Genomic DNA, 17493 nt, shown 5'->3' with positions numbered 1-17493 from the left:
AATCATTTTCTGTCTGGACAATTAGATTTAGAAATGTTTAAACTGTGCGTTTGGTATTATTGATTTATAGTTAACTGGAACGTGTGGTTATGCAACATCCACATAGCCTTGATTGTATAGAGTTGTTTAAGAGCAGGAAACACTGTTTTTTATTAATCCTTTATAAATCGATTGCAGAGCAGGAGCAACTACTGTGAGTTTTATCACCCTTTGTAGAAGCCATGGTTTTTAAAAAGGGCCTTAATGGGAAGCAATGCGTGATTATAAGTCAATTAAAATAATGTTAATCCTCGGAAAAAACAGGCTGAATTTAACTAGCCCTGCATGAAGATATACAGAGCACTTAAAATTACAGAGTGAATTAGGAATTAGCCAAGCCAATTATTTAATCAGCACTCTTGTTTTGGAGGGTGCCGAATACTTCTCTTAGATTTTACACATTCAATACCTTATTAAGGGGCTTAATACAAATATAGAGATAACACAAGTATGACACCAAAATGATTACATTTTCTTATCGACTTACACAAGGAATATATCTTAATACATATTAGAATAAGATAGAAACTAGCAGCAAGACTTCACAAATACTGTACGTGGTCCCCGTGTGGATATAGCTTTTAAAATGAGAGAATACAGAAATGAATGGATGTTTAGTAACCAGTCTTTTGGAATCAATGTGTGTGCAACGTGACACAAACACATTCACACTGAAAGTGGACAATGGAGCTGAGCTTGGAAACATTTGTGTATACACTCAATACATAAACGACACCGTGACTAAGACTGGGCTTTCCTAATGAGACAGGAAAGGACACGCTACGGCTTAAAGGGATCGTTTGGATTATTTGAAGTTGGGTTGTACGAGGTACTTATCTACAGTCAGCGCATTACCTACAGTAGATGGCGTTTGGCGTAACAGACAGGAATACTGACATGGGAGCAAAGCAATGCACTGCTGTGGACAGGAAAGCAGCACAACGTGCTTTAGCCGCCTAATAGGAAGGCCAATTTAAAATAATCGATGTTTACTTGCCAACCTCAGAAGTTAGCATCGCCCTGTTCCCCTCGACAAAAAGCCAACTATCCCTTTAACTGCTGCTATCCAGCACCATGCAGACGGAGTACCAGTGAACACTGAAGCATTCTCCTTTAAATAGCCTCCAGTGCAGAGTAAAACAAGAAAATAAGAATATAAAGTCCTTAAGGGAACACTGGAGCGTGAAAGCTAGAAAATCCCTGTTCTTTTCCTACCAACAGACTGCTGCAAGTCTGCCGTTGATTTGATAGATTACTTTCTGCTTTTTATGATGTGGACATAAAACAATAAACAGATTGAAACAATTAGTACAACTTTGTCTTCAAAAGCATCAGCGACATCTTTGAACACAGATTCATTTTCATTTTAAAGTGCAATAACAGCTATTACTGGCCAGTCGGGGGACCTGTGGTTCCCGCATGTCACATCACATCTATTTTGAAAGCTTAGTTTATATTTCATTCTCGTATCAAGCTTTTTCAAACATAAAAAAAAACAGAGGGTGGTAATAATAAATCTGGTTGTGCCTTGGATCACACTTCTCACTCAGCAGCTCTGCCAGTTTCTAATTATCTCCTCAGAGAGCCGGAGAAAATCTGTAATAGCAGCAGATTCCCTGAACAGATAATAATGGAGTTTTACCTGCTCTCTTTAACTTCTAAAGGAGATCTGCAGGGCAAAAAGTAACTGTTCAACAGCAGTGAAATATGGCTTTCTTATATTCCATAGTAACCCACATGGTACGGCCACATGGTACGGCCCGTTTCTGTGCAGGCAGTGTGTGTGTTTATGGTTCCTTGGCACACAGCATCTTAAGAAGGATGCAGACAATTATAGGTGGTTGAACCCGTGCAGCAGTGCCACTTTGTTGTACAATCTTCTTGCTTTTAACCAGCGGATCAGCCCTCAGACGTTGGGTGACTGCAGCAGACCGACAAACCCGCAGATACAAAAAGCCACACACATGCACCTAAGGACACACAAACAAACACACCACACGGACACCTCGTTTATCTTGGCGACAGAGCAAACGCTCCTCTCTTAGACCAAACAAACACACAAAGGCGCCACACACACACACACACACACACACACACACACACACACACACACACACACACACACACACACACACACACACACACACACACACACGGCCCAATCAGCTTCTAATGACCTGCTTCATTAGCTAAATGGCTGTAATTTACTGCTCTAAACAGGGGTCAGAGGGCCAATGGCAAACAGACCACAGGGGCACCCAGGGGTAGAAATGGAGGGAGGAGAGTGTGTGTTTGTTTGGGAGTGCAGGGAAGTGGCGATGCAAATGTTGAAATATATTAGAGGAAGAGTGTGTGTGTGTGTGTGTGTGTGCGCCTTAACAATACGCCTGGGAACCAGTTTAACGGGTAGCTTTCAGGATTTGGGAAGGAAAGCAATCCTTCATTCATTTTTATGGTAAGACATAGAGACGCAGATATAGAGTAGAAACTGAAAAGAGCGAGAGAGGTGGAGCAGACTGCGAAAGTGAGAACGAAAATATGAGACGGGGAAATATAAGGCTGCAGGAAGAAGCGGAACGGTAGAAGACAAGGACCAGACATCAGGCAGAAACACAGATGTAACACCAACAACACAAATCTAATATATTCAAGATCCCCAAAATAAGACTGTCTAGGGTTTGGGAGAGAGGGAACACAAAGAAAGACAGACACACAGATCCAGCGGTCCAATTCAGACCACTGGCATCCCGACTACGGGAGAGGCTGCATTACCGGAGACCCTGAATCTATCAGCTCAGCTCCTAGAAAACACACATGAATGCTCATATATATATATACATACATACATACATACATACATACATACACACACACACACACACACACACATAAAAAAACATATCTCAGTCCTTCTCCAAGACCTCAAACAGGGCTTGAGCCCACTCCCCCAATTACACCATCTTTTCATCCACCTCATTCCGTGCTCAGACAAATCATAATTAGGTCTGAAAGATTCTATTAGAATTGTCATTTTTAACGGGGCTCTTGGGTGGGTTCTGGGGGGGGGGGGGGGGGGGGGGGCATAATTACAAACCCTCCATTCTCTGGCTACCCTCTTTTGTCCCCTTAACTGGAACTGAAACAATGAGTACAATTTAAATAGTCAATCAGGAGGTTTTAGCTGCCATGGGGACATGTGGACGTGCTGACTTAGAACAAAGTGCCACATGTGTGCACAGGAAGTGTGAGAGCTGCTATTTTTAACGGGGAAGGTCAAAAAGGGGGAGAACGGCAGGTTCTCTGGCACGGAGCGGAAAGTTATCTTCTACAGCTGAGCTCCTCAATAGCGGAGAAACAGAGCATGAGAGACTGAGTGAGGTTTAGGGAGAACTTGTCAGCAAAAACATTAACCCCACAAACAGTGGCTCTGCACTTGGGAGGAGAAAGCATAATCAGTCTCTGTTGGAAGACCAACGCCTGCATCATGAGTGACAAGAGAGTCAAAACTCTACTTATACAGTTTCCAGGCTTTAATCAAATAGCAAATCATACATTAGAGAGAAAAGTACCTTATCCCCGAGGGAAATTCAGTTGTCACAGCAACAATGCACTTGAGAGACACACGAGTAGCTGTCAGACTTAAATATCGTGTTCCCAGGAGTGAAAATGTGCTCCTAGTTAAGCCAGATTCTAAGACAATAAAAACACCATCAAACTAAATCAAATCCAACACTCTCACTGAAGATAGAGTTCCCAAGCACAGTTCCCCGGCATTGGCAGTCGGTTCGTCAAAAAACAGATGTGAAAAGTCCACATTTGTCTCGTCCGTGTAATCGCGTACGAGGAATCTGAGGTCTTTGGTTCACTGGGTCAGCGCTGGAGGTTACGCAAGCAGAGCAGAGGAACTGGACTCGCTGAACCGGAGAGAGAGAGAGAGGCACCACGCTGGGGCTGGCAGGCATGGAGGAAAGCCCGGAGGGCAACGAGGTAAACGCGGCAGTGATGCACATATACGGTGCTGGCATACTGGCACACACACACACACACACACACACACACACACACACACACACACACACACACACACACACACACACACACACACACACACACACACACACACACACACACACACACACACACACACACACACAAAGAAAACCACACTCTTTGAAATGAATCTTATGTAAGAACCTCATTTCCAGGAGTGTGTGTGTGTGCGCAGACAGTTATTCATTTACACCCTAATCTATTCTTATCTCATCTATGTCAATGTGAAAAATCATAAAACAAACAATGGCGGATATTTATTGATGAATATGAATTGAGGAAGCAGCCACGACCACTTAAAAGTCGAGGTGTAGTTTACGTCGCTGACAGCAATCACTCCTGAGAGATTGTGCCGTTTACTTAAAGAGCGGGTCGCTCAATTTGGAATGAAACCCTTGGATGACTAAACCTGGAGCGGGCCAACGCTGAGCACATTCTGCTCCCGTCAGTGCTGCCCCCCTCCGAGCCGACAGCGTCACTACACCCGCTGCGTTACCAGAGGCAGACGGGGCCAGAGGCAGACTGTCTGGCTGCCACCCAAATGGCTTTCTCCATGGATATAAACAGTGCAACTACAGGCCTGGACCACACATAAACACCATTCTGAGAGCACAGGCAGGGACCGAGCACTCAGCTCGTGTGTGAGAGGATGTGTGTGTCTGTGTGTGTGTGTGTGTGTGTGTGTGTGTGTTTGCAGGAGAAAGCGATGAGCAGTGAGATAAATACAGAATACAGGCCCTAGACAGTGTGGGTGGTGAGCATACATGATGTGCATCCTTCCATACACAAGACAGAAATCTTGTTTTTTACTTCTCTGTCCGGTTACTCCCACGTTGCATCAGAATTATTTCCTCTGATACAGCAGCTACCCGGGGGGGATATTCCCAAAAGAATAAAATGTTGTCTATTAAAAACTTGGATTCAACTCAACATGAGTATTATGCAGAATGATGGAAAACTCATTCTGACAGCTCCATAAAAGCAGATAAAACATGAAGGATTTGAAGCTATAAAGTGAGCAACAAAGAAGAAACAACTGTTGTGAAAGCTGAACTCGTTTCACTCCGGATTTTGACATCGTGACTTAAAGGGACAGTTCACCGCAAAATCAAAAATACACATTTTTCCTCTTAAATGTAGAGCTATTTATCAATCTAGATTGTTTTGGTGCAAGTTGCCTAGTTTTGGAGATATATATATATATATATATATATATATATATATGATATAATGTATGCCTTCTCTCTAACATAATGGGACGATACGGCACTCGGCTTGTGATGCTCAAAGCCCGAAAAAATGCAAAATGCAATCTCTCTTTCCAGAAATAATGACCCGGTTACTCAAGATAATTCACGGACCTTTTGTGAGCAGTTTCATGTCGGAACTATTTTCTTTCAACCACAGTTCCTACATGACGCTGCTCAATGGAAAAATATGTGTTTCTGATTTTGGGGTGAACTGGCCCTTTAAGGCGTGATTTCACAATACGGAGTGACACGAGAGTTCTTTTTTTTGTTGCTCACTTTACAGCTTCAAATCCTTCACGTTTCAACTGCTTTTATGTAGCTGTCAGAATGAGTCGTGATAGAAGCTTTTTGGGGTGAATGCGTATTGTTTACCAGATAAGGAAAGCAAACACTGCAGCTTGTGTGTGTGTGTGTGTGTGTGTGTGTGTGTGTGTGTGTGTAAACATTGTGAACGTTTGACCTGGGACAGATCCCAGGAATCCCCACCGATAGGGTTTTAGGGTAGAAACTTTGCTAAATGAACCATTATTTCTTCCAAAGAATAAGTCAAAATCAAATTGAAAAGAAAGAATTAGGGAGATAATGGATTGGAGATTTCCATAATATAGCTAGAGATCCTGTCGGAGGTATTTTGGTAGCAGACATGAAGCAGCCTAATGTTTGTGGTGGTCAGATCACCAGAGAGACATGCATCAAGATCTTAAAGGGGATTTGGGGTTTCAGAGGATATCAAAGACTTGAGTCCCTTTGAAAAGATTAACCAAGCGAACACGGCTATCCTCGTAGACTGTGTCTCATCATACACCCTGGATACACACACTAACGCACACGATGGCGGGAGACATAGGAGATAAGCAGGACATCAGTGGCTGAGCATTGGATTTGCACTCACACACACACACACACGCTTCCATGCACACACACGTACTTCCACTGACACACACACACACGCAGATCCACTGACATACAACCTCAAGGGCTCGGCTGACATTCTCCCGTGTCCTTCTCTTGGTAAGGGTCCCTGCATATGGGTCACATGAGAGGCCAAGGGGACAAACAGAGCAGAAGAAGCCCGCACAGGAAAATGTCATCCTCGCAGCATGGATAGTTAGTAGAGACACACACACACACAGACACAGAGTTAAACTAAATCTATAAATACAACAGTAAAGCAGGGAGCGGCAGAGTGGAAAAAGCCCGGTGGAAAACCATTCAATCGTTAGCTTAGCAGCATAGCTCTAAAATTAGCAATAGTAGGGCAGTAGAGTACAGCAGACCTTGCGCACACACACGCACACACACACGCGCGCGCACACACACACACACACACACACACACACACACACACACACACACACACACACACACACACACACACACACACACACACACACACACACACACACACACACACACACACACACACACACACAGAGACAACAAAATCAGCTTGCAAAGCACCATTCCTAATCTTAATTATAAAGAGAGAAAAAGCAGCAAAACTGAGTCAGGACTAGCCACCTACACCTCATTAGTTTACCGCTCCACATGGAAGGCTGGAGTTAGTTTAGCACCCAGAGCTCAGAATAATATCAACTTCAAAGTATATGGGACATTATATCATTAGCCTATGTACCATCCTGGCCTATATATGCAAATCAAAGCCCCTCTCACCAAAGGCTTCAGTCGATTTTAGCAACCTCCAATTATGCGTTCTTGAACGAGCCCTGTAAGGTTAAACTGGCGTTCCATAATGGGAGCATTGTCGTCAGAATAGCAACGTATAGCCGTCACGTCCCAACAGATTTGAATCTAAATTCGACTCTCCTGAGTCTTTAGCCTACTTTGTAAGACGGGCAGAGGTTAATGATGATAACAGCAAATTAATCTGAAGCGAGGGGGTTTTGTCTTCCAAATGAGTTCATTCTGGCTGTGAGGACATGTTTAAGAAAAAGGAGAGTGAGATATTTAACAAAGGATGAAATGAAGATAGCAAAGAAAAGTCACGACCAAGGTTGTTTGAAAAAGAAAAATGGCCCTAAACTTTTTATCATTATTCAGGCCTTGAACGCGTCACTCCCTCGCCCTTTTAAGAGGGTTATTTGAGACGGCCATGAATGTGAGGTAGAGCTTATGATTAATTGAAGTGTCCTGGGAAGGGTCATTGAGCTTACATCTTATGGACACGTCTACCTATATAAAGGACATGTAGTAAACTGGAGAATGGGGTTGTTCAAAACGGCTATTTTTACCTCGTAAAATCAGCACAGGGAGAAACTAGGAGCAAACCATTCATTATCTAGAAAGAGAATTTAGAAAGACACACACACACACACACACACACACACACACACACACACACACACTTAATCTGCTGCTAATGACTCTGCCCTGGCTTTTCCAGTTCACTTGACATAGAAGGTGCTACATAGTGTCGATGAACCTGTGTAGTGTTTGTAGTGTGGGGCCTGTGACTGTGCGAGTACTATATGCACTGACAGCTGCTGTGGTAGAGGGTGATAGGCAGGGTGTGAAAGAGACAGATAGTTGTTGAAAGGTAGGAGGGGGAGATGTGTAAGCTGATGAAATGCAGGATAATCTTAGCCCTGGGCAAGTACATAGTTATTTGCAGTATGTGAGTGCGGTTATGTGTGTGTGTGTGTGTGCGCGCGTGAGGAGGGGTGATCAAAACCTGACTTAACAAAACTCTAGAATTGCTTGTGTATGCGTCTTTATGTGCACGAGTGTCAAAAATGAGTTTAATCAAAAGTCCAGGTTTCCCTTTAGATCGTCATATGAGACAATCCATCTCAGCACTGGACTGCATATACTGTTTGACAGGTCTTGGAAATGCTGGCTGTGTTCATTAGCTTGCAACCAGAGGCTTATATAGTGCAGGCCTCTCCAAAGACAGCCAAACAGGAGCAAACTGTCCAGCCTCAGAATCAATATGTAGTTTGGCTTTCCAGCAGAAACCCGTGTCCTGGCCGCGCGTTGAAAAAACCTGGAATATTAAAAGCAAGACGTATCCGCGGCTTCCTCGCTCAACAAACATCCCCGTGTGCCGACCGCTGGTTTGTGGGTCTGCATGTAATTATGTCTCCATCTGCTCCGAAGTTCCGCCGCGTCTTACCTCTGAGGCACAGGAAGGTGAGGAAGTCCTCCGTCTTGGGCTTGCGTCTGGACAGGTCCTGAACGGACAAGGAAAGGGACGATGAGGAGAGCGATGACAGGGACGTTGAGGGCACAGTGGCCAGGGCGGTGTTCAGGATGCCTGGGTCGGCCACCTTGACGGGCGTAGTGCTGGGCGAGTTGGGCTGCGACTGGGCGAACTTCCTCTGGGCCTGGAGACGAGGTCTGAGAGGGAAACAAAAGAAAGCGAGAGAAAGGAGAGAGTAAGTAACCGATGTGCATTACCACGATAAAGAGATAATAGGAAAGTTAATACGTTTTATCAGATTTAAAAAAAAATATGCACCACAGGACTTATGTAAGATAAATCACATTGATTTCAAACAATCATACATTGGTAAAATATCATGCAGATGCCACGACATTAGCACAGTGTAGTCGCGGTATTGAACACCCGGTAGGTAGTGATGCAATCATTCATCCCCGTCTATCTCAGCGGAATACAAAGTAGTATGCGGACCGATTAAAATCACACTTTTGCTTTTTTTTACATGCACGAACACACGTACTCTCTCGTCGTTTTCATTACCGTGGCCCGGCGGCCATTGTCTCGCTGTGGAGCGGATCGCTGAAACAATCACCCCGTAGGGAAGAATTGATCACCTTTGTGTACGAGCATTTGCACATTCTTTCGGAGAGGTGTGAGCCCGTCATGGATGTGCAGATACCCCCACACTCCCCCAGCTCACATGGTCATTCAGTGAGTGTCTGGATGTTTTTGCATGTAAATGAGTGTATTTACCTGAGTAAATGACACAAAAAACACATACTCATGTAGTTGAAAGCACCGAGTGAAAGATAATTAAGCTGCCAGACAACAAGTTCCTTCATCTCTGTTCATCTTTCTTTCTCTTTACTCCCTTCTCACCTTTCCACCGTTATATTTTCTACTTTGTTCTCTTCCTCTTAGTTGCACTTATTATCCTCTGTGGTGCACACACAGAGCCTTTGAGATGTCGCTCTCATTTTTCTCATATCTCACAGTGTGTGTCAGTGGAGGCCAGGGAAGGAGGAGAATATTAAAGAAGTGGGTGTCTGAGAGAAAGCGATGGACCTAACCTGTCACACCACCACCACCCTCACGACACACACACACATCTGGGGTGTGGACACAAACTCTCACACACTTAAGATTTAGGCCCATGCTTAACCCGATCCATAACCACTACGAGCCTTACCCTTAACCCAAACCTAACCTCAACCTTTAACCAAGTCTCCACCCGAAAATGTAATGATTTACATTACGGGGACGTGCATTTTGTCTTCAAACGGAATGCGGGTCCCCCCCCACAATGGCAATATGTCCCCACATGACAGGTAAAACTGGCACTCAAACACACACAAAATCCTAGACTACCAGGGGCCACATGAACCAGCAAGTGGCCTCAATCGATTAGTGCTGCTGTGTGTGTGTGTGTGTGAGGACAGAGAGCTATGATAGAAGCAATGTGATATCCTGGTATTATTTGTCAATTTGCCGTGGACCCGGTTAAAGTAAGGGGAAGATAGGATCATGTCTGAGAACACCCACAATGCATTTGGTGCAGAGCTCCGATTACACTTCAATCAGAGAACAGTGTGGTGTCAAATCGTGTCGATTTCCCGCCGCGACATGGGTGTAAGCTCAATATGTGAGAAATTGAGAGATGATTGCACGCACATTGCCAAAGCGCTGCATTTGATGCGAGGTGTGAGAAAACTGAACAAACAGCTGTTTGCACACGCCCAGTTTGTTTACAATCAAACACTCCGTAAACAAAAGCCCGTGGCGGCGATCAGCTCGGGCCTTTTGTAGGTTGGAATTCAATAGTACACAGAAGTGATCCGCATTTACACAAATCTAATTGGCTTCGATTTTGAGTCGCCAAAACATCCACCATAAACAAATACAGACTTTTAGTCTCCGAATAAATGTGGCAGCGAAAAGTTGAATCACTCATTTTAATGATAGAAGGTATTATAGCGCTGCTTTATTTCAATATTCACTTAAAATCTAGGTGCATGAAGGATGTTTTCCCCCTGCTATTACAGAACAAAGAACCTGACAATTCAATCGACAAAACACCACAATGAGGAAAGGTGTCACTTCACACACAGCACCGGATTTATTTGCAAAATGTGGAGATAAGAAAAGGGACGATCTCATCCTCTGAACTGCACGTCCATGAGTAATAACACAGGAAGGAAGGCAAGAGGTCTGTTCTCGTCTCCAAAATATAAACAATAGTTTGCATGGGCTTAGGATCTTGCGATCGGGTAGCGCTTTTCCATACCGTAGCAACCAATGCCACATTAATGATGACGCAAGTGTGCTCTAGTACGGAGCGACATTATGTATGTGAAAGCTGAGAGGCGGGGGGGGGGGGGGGAGAGACGGGGCAATCGTACGGGGGTCACGGTACGAATCAATCAATCGTACCCAATATGAAACCGTCGTCACAGAAGAAGAATGTGACAAACAGCTAGAGAGACAAAGGAGGAGCAAGGTTTGAGCTAAAGCACAATCATCCTCCTTCACACGTACACATCCGCTGGGCTGGCATTTGTTGCCGCTGCACTGGTGGGACTCAACATGGACACAAACAAATGCAAAACGCTTCCACATAAGCACACATGCAAAGACACAAACCAGACGTACACCCCTGCCGACCCACATTCAAGTCCGTCTTTGACCTCCTCACGCACACTACGAGGAGAAACGGCAGCACGGGGAGGGACGAGGCCAAAGCCACAAAGTGGGATGAAGTGATGGAGAGAAGGGCGGATGTGCAGATGGACGCTGGAAGCAGGGAGGTTCGCGTGACTGCAAGACTGGGAACGATATAGTGTGCGAGTAATAGACACGTGATGGAGAGGGGAAGCAAAGACACACACACAATGTACACAGAGATAATGCAACCAGAGGTCAGTAACTTCAATCACAAACACGCCACCACGTCCGTTTTGGCGTTTCGACACAGGCATATGAACGCAGTTTACCATAACACAATATGGAAACTCAAAATGTCTACGTTGAATTTGTTCTATAAGCTAAATATCTGAAAGTTACAATAATAAGCCAAAAGCTGGGAACATCCTCAGAGATCCGTCTTCTGGCTCTTCTAACGTGCTCTAAAAGCTTTCAGCGTCACTGAATGCATGCTTTATTAAGAGTTTAATGGATCTTAAAGGAACAACGGTTTGTCACACACATAAAACTCCCTTTTTATAACACTAATATATTAAGTAATTTCATATTAATAAGAATGCCCTAATGCATGGCAACGCTTTTGCATAGACTTTAATGTGGTCATGCGGGAACACCTGTATGTGTGCACGGCTGCGTAACTGTTGCAATGCTAATATGCGGTTCAAATGTGCAGCCACCCAAACCCGTCTCACCGTCCTGTGAATTTAACGGTGTGCAATTTAATAGGGGGGTGGGGGGTGGGGGGGGGGGCCATGGAGACTAAGCTCAGCCGTGAACACTTTCTAAATAGTAAGCAGAGATGGAGCTCTCTCCATAAAAGCCTCTTTGGTAAGCTAAACTCTGGAGAGTTTTATTGCTCCGGCCTTAGATAAATAGGATCCTATTTAAGTGCTAAAAAAAAAAAAAAGTGAGTGAGTGGGAACTGACACGGAAAAACAGACAGTCTGACAACAGGAATAAAGCACGAGCAACTGTGCAAAAGAATGGGGACAGAGACAGATGAGCTAATAAAGCATTGTGCATCCTGTCTAGACAGTCAGCCAGAGCCTCTTTAGACGGGCCTCAGGTTTCCCTTGGACGATCCTCTGTTATCTGTTACCTATTAACTAACATGGGAGATGTGCTGGGGAGGGGGGGCAGGCTGACAATACATTCTTGCTCAGAGGTAATCTCTAGTAATTGGACTAAATTCTCTTTATGTGCATTTTCTCGATGTATTATCAGTTGTCATCTTCTTTCTCCTTTGGCATGCTAACAGCAAAGATGAGGCTAATAAAAGGGTAATAAAAACAGATCTGCTTCACTGATGGTGAGATAATGAAGGGTCTGGCAGTGAATCCACAGGCGGAGGAACGGATAAATAAAACCCCATCACCTTACATTGCGAAAACTGCCACTTCGGTAACAAGTACTTACTATAAATATGACAGAGAGCTCCCCTCCTTGTAAACTGTGCCCGGGTGGCAAAACAGGATTGCTGTTTTTATCACCATTAAGCGCGTCAGGAAATTAGAGCATCGAAACAATTATTATAGGAACACATATTTGTCCAGATTCCACTGAAATTATGGATCGTCCCCGAAGCTGTGCCGATATATTCCATGCTGAGGAGGCGGTCCTGCATGCATGGGAAAGGAGTATAGCACACACACACACACACACACACACACATATCAGTGTCCCAAGGACCATGTAAATAATGAGAAATCAGCATGGGAACAATTTGCAGTGACATGACTTGGGCTGCCACTGTGCTATGGGCTCAGTGGTAACATGAGCCTCTGACTTAGCCCTCTGTCTGCCCAGAGGAGGGCTGCCGGGGTGGGAGTGAGTGTGTCAGCCAGGGTACAACATGTTCCCAAGCGGGTTGAGCTGTAGTACGCACACTCACATCGGCGCAGTGCCATGGCAGGTAAGTGAAGCTTACGCGAGTAAAATTAGACCGAATCCCCTGATTGAAGGAGAACGAGAGGAGGTCTGGAGAGAGACGCAGGGTCGGGGGGGGGAAAAGAGAAAACGGAGATCCCGAAAAGCGGAAGAAAAGCAAAGAGATTACAGCAGGATGTCCTCATTCATCCCTTTCTAATCCACCTTTCATCCATCCCTTCCTCCCTCCATCCCTTCCTGCTATCCCCCCAGCCATACCCTTCAAAAAGGAGCTGCTCTAATGTGTAATATTACACATGCCACCCTAGCTGGATAGGGCATTGATTATCTCCGGGAGAGACAGTGAGAGAATATGACGATCCTGTCAGCCGGCAATCCCGGGAAAAGAAGGAAGAAGAAAGGGAGAGCGGATAAAGGGCCATTTGTGATTTCCCTCCAACACATCAAATGAAAAATGGGAAGGAGGTGGTGATGAAGGGACACGGGGACCGAGGGAAAGATGAGCTACAGCTTCTTTAATGTATTTCACTCAGCCAAAGCCAGACCACCGTGTGTGTGTGTGTGTGTGTGTGTGTGTGCGCGAGTGTGTGTGCGTGTGCTCAGGCAGCACAGTTGTGAACAGTTGACATAGATCACACTCATGCACACGGACCCTGTCAATCAAAAAGCCGTCGGGCTCCCCCCTCTTCAGCCTCCATCTTATCAACACCTTTCCAGCGACGGCCGTCTCCATGGGAACTACGGTCATCTCTTTTTATGCGACGAGGGGCGTTGGCGAAGCATCCGCCCTGCTGAAGTGTCACCGAGCAAGACGCCGTCTACGCACTTGATCGGTTAACTGACCCTGATCCCGGGCTTCTCCCAGCGGAGGGGAAGCCAGCAAAAAAAACTGAACTTATCCTTTCGCACTTGGTCAATAAGTCAATAACTGTCAGTGTGGGTGAAGAGTATCACAAATAGAAACTTCCAAACCCCGGCCCGGCTCCTGAAACCGGTTTACTGGGAGCCGAGGCACATCGGCAGGGTGCAGAGTGCAAGAAACGAGATGACTCAGCACGTCTGCGTGTGCGTGCGTGCGTGCGTGCGTGCGTGCGTGCGTGCGTGCGTGTGTGTGCGTGCGTGCGTGCGTGTTTTGACCCGACAACAGCTGATTTATTCAACAGCACATCAAACCCATTTGTGATTTAAACGCGTATAATAGACGCAAAGAAAAGTACTTTCGATGCCAATTAGGCCGGACTGGCAGTTGAAAAAGCAGTCTCCCGTGCACGTTTGATTTATTGAATAAGCTGCTGGCTCAGCATCTTTCAAATCTTTACGTTCATTAAATATTGATAAATGGAGTCCAGTGTGTACAAAATACAAGCGAGGGGACAAAACAAAGAGGTTTGAACTCGGCAGCATGTTACGGATGACTCCGTTGTAATTGCTCAAGCTTGGAGGAAAGGTTTGCATTTTGTATTTGTCCCGGGGTAACCAGCGCCTGATATGAACCCGGTGTCTGATTCTAAAGTTAGACATGACGCCTGATACTCCGGTTTCAATCTAATGGGAAGCCAATTATTATTTTGCTTTTCCATGTTCAGCAAAGATAGCCTCAAAATGAAACCCTTCAGTGAATTAGGGAATAGAATCCGAACGACTGAGCACCTTAATGCGAGGGGGCATTTAATGAGGTCCTATACTACACTGTGGCCCTTGTATACGATGCCCTGGTCCTCCACACTTGAGCCCGGGCTGTTATGTGTGTCAGTGGCTGTGTGGTTTGGTTTCAGACCTTTGCTGCGCCGCTGTAATCGGATATTCGGATCAGGCTGCCAAAGAGTCCCCGTGTTGATTTGTGCAAATGTGTCCTGTGACTTTTAAAGCACTCTGCTGAACTTAATACGGTGAAGTTCTTTACAAGCCAGAGCCGCAGTATTAATTGGAAAGTAATTGCACATCGTAATTGAATCCATTCCCCCCCAAAAAACTCCATGCAAATCACTATAAAGAGAAAGAGATCAAGAAAAGACAAATGGCAATAAAGAAAGGGAGCAAAAAAAAAAAAAAAAGCACGCTTTGATTAAGAAGTATGAAAGCGTGCCAGGCCAAAAGAAATAAAAAAATAAAGCAGCTAAACAATTAGTCTCTGTATTTCATTTGCATATACCTGTTAGACTGCCAAAAGACACAGCAAGCTGACGAAAGCAAAGAATATACAGTTTGAATAATTGCATCATTTGAATGCGTTTCACATTCATCCCAGCAGCTCTGTGTCAGACATAAACAAATAATATGTCACATCTGAATCAAGCAGTCTTAAGCTCGTCTGCAGTGTGATGGATGTTGGTGTGAGGCTGTACTCGAGTCAGACTTTTTGTCGTCGTCCCCCCCCCCCCCCCCCATGGTAAAGGTTATTGTGTGAGGAGAAGAGCGCTGATCCAGAGTCTGTACCTTAGGGGCTGTATTAATTGGCTCCAGATGGCCCACATGGTCCTGATAAAAGACGACCTCACTGCAGCTGGCTCTGCGAGTGTGTGCTTGTGTGTGCGTGTGTGTGCGTGTGTGTGTGTGTGTGTGTGTGTGCGTGTGCGAGCCCATGAGTTAATTTCGTCCAAATCAGAGCAACATGAATGCACATGTTTATGTACATAAGAGTGAAATGTGTATGAATGTTTACATGCAGGGATTAAGCTTCACAAAATGTGTGTATGCTTTTAATCAATGTCTCTATCTACATTTACGTGTGCGTGTGTGTGTGTGTGTGTGTGTGTGTGTGTGTCGTCTGCCAGTCTGTTCCGATCAAATCCATCAGCAGATGAAAGAGTGAAAAGCAGAGTGTGTATATTCGCAACGATGACACTGTAATTGACACCATGTGTATGTGTGAACGTGAGCATTTAAGCATCTGTATGAAAGAGACACGGCAGTCCCAAGGCTGCCATGTTTCAGCGGGGATACCAAAACTTTTCTCGCACTGCATACAACTGTCGATTCACCTTAAAACCTTTTAGTTTGGCACATCGCAGATTTAAGAGCTCTAATCTAGTTTATCAAATGAAGAAAATAAGTTGCGTCTTAGCCTCTGGGGAGCAACTGCCGGGGTTTAAAAGTGCACAAAGATAAATTCGAGAGCTTGCAAAACCTTCTTTGTAAGAGACTACGCTGATCACCCATTATAGGATTTGTGTCGAGAAACCAGACAGTCGTAAGTGAACGCTCGCCTTACTCAATTTGATTATTGTTTTTCCGTCTGCATGTATTTCCGAGCGGGACGACGCCGCAGCGAATGGGCCCAAGTAACCTCTTGACCTGTCACGTGTGCAAACAGCCCCTGCATTGACCCCAGTCACATATACAGTGAGCATGTGCACACCAAACACAAATAAACACCACCGTGAGTCAGTGAGACACACGGACATCCAGTCATTGCTCACTATATTGTACATACAGTAGTCTACGTCAACAGGCCTCGATAACCATGGAAGCAATGTATATTCTACAGTATATCTGCACATTTTCTCAGCATATGGTTTTAACGCTCAGCTGCTTTGTGTCGACATGAAGATAAATATGAGGTTGTTATTCAGAGACGTGATAGTGTGTGTGTGTGTGTGTGTGCGCGCCTCTCTTTGTCCCAGTTCAGCCGTGACAGCTATATGCTTCAAGAAGAACCAATGAGGCCAATATTCATTTGAGATGAAAGATATAGCTGGGCCTGTGTGCATATTTAAATATAACCTTGGCTTTTCCACTCGCCACCTTCTTCTTTTTTTATTGAATGAAATGAGGAGAGGGGAGATGGCCAGATAGGTAGATGTGGAGAGAAAAGACATCTTGACAATAGATCAAGCTAAGCTGTATCTCTGTGAATATATAAATGCTATATTAGGTCAGGTGGAAGTCGCCAATGTCCCCCTTTGTCACCTTAGAAATGCTAATGCGCAAAAAGTGGCACTGTGTGCTTAAGCTCAACGCCACTAAAATAACTTCAAAACACCAATAGAGCTTTGCCAACATGGAGCCAGAGGTTTATTTTTAAGTTGTGGGGAATTACATGGCAGAAAATAAAGACTGAAACTGTTCTTCCTGCTCTGCTTCCTTTTACTTCGTGGCCAGAAAGAAAAAGATAAAACACTGCAGTTAAATATAGGCTTTGTTAGCAGTCAAGCTCCACTGCTCAGGGCTATTTGTGCCTGCCCCCCCCCCCCCCTCCCCCCTCCTTCACAGCACATGCTGAACTCAAACCCTATGACCTCTGACCCTGCAGACCTACTCAGTCACCCCTGGGAGAGGCTGACCACAGCCAGATTAAGTCAATAAACATCAGAGGGTTCTGTATGTGCTTAGCAATCAGTCTAATTAAGCCAGAGTCCCGTATGTAGACCTTCAGAGACCTTGAAG

At 44.9% G+C, this 17493-nt stretch overlaps 1 protein-coding gene across 1 annotated transcript in view; it reads right to left on the bottom strand.

Moving 5' to 3' along the window:
• Nucleotides 1-17493, bottom strand: part of jarid2b (jumonji and AT-rich interaction domain containing 2b) — an 82326-nt gene that overhangs the window by 24838 nt on the left and 39995 nt on the right. The window contains exon 4 of the mRNA XM_079175993.1: nt 8473-8696. Coding sequence (XP_079032119.1) covers nt 8473-8696 — 224 coding nt within the window. The remainder of the gene's footprint in view (nt 1-8472; nt 8697-17493) is intronic.

This window comes from Pholis gunnellus, assembly GCF_910591455.1.
Source record: "Pholis gunnellus genome assembly, chromosome: 16".
Taxonomy (NCBI): Eukaryota; Metazoa; Chordata; class Actinopteri; order Perciformes; family Pholidae; genus Pholis; species Pholis gunnellus.
Note: the sequence above shows the minus strand (reverse complement) of the source record. Positions and strands in the feature narration are given on the sequence as shown.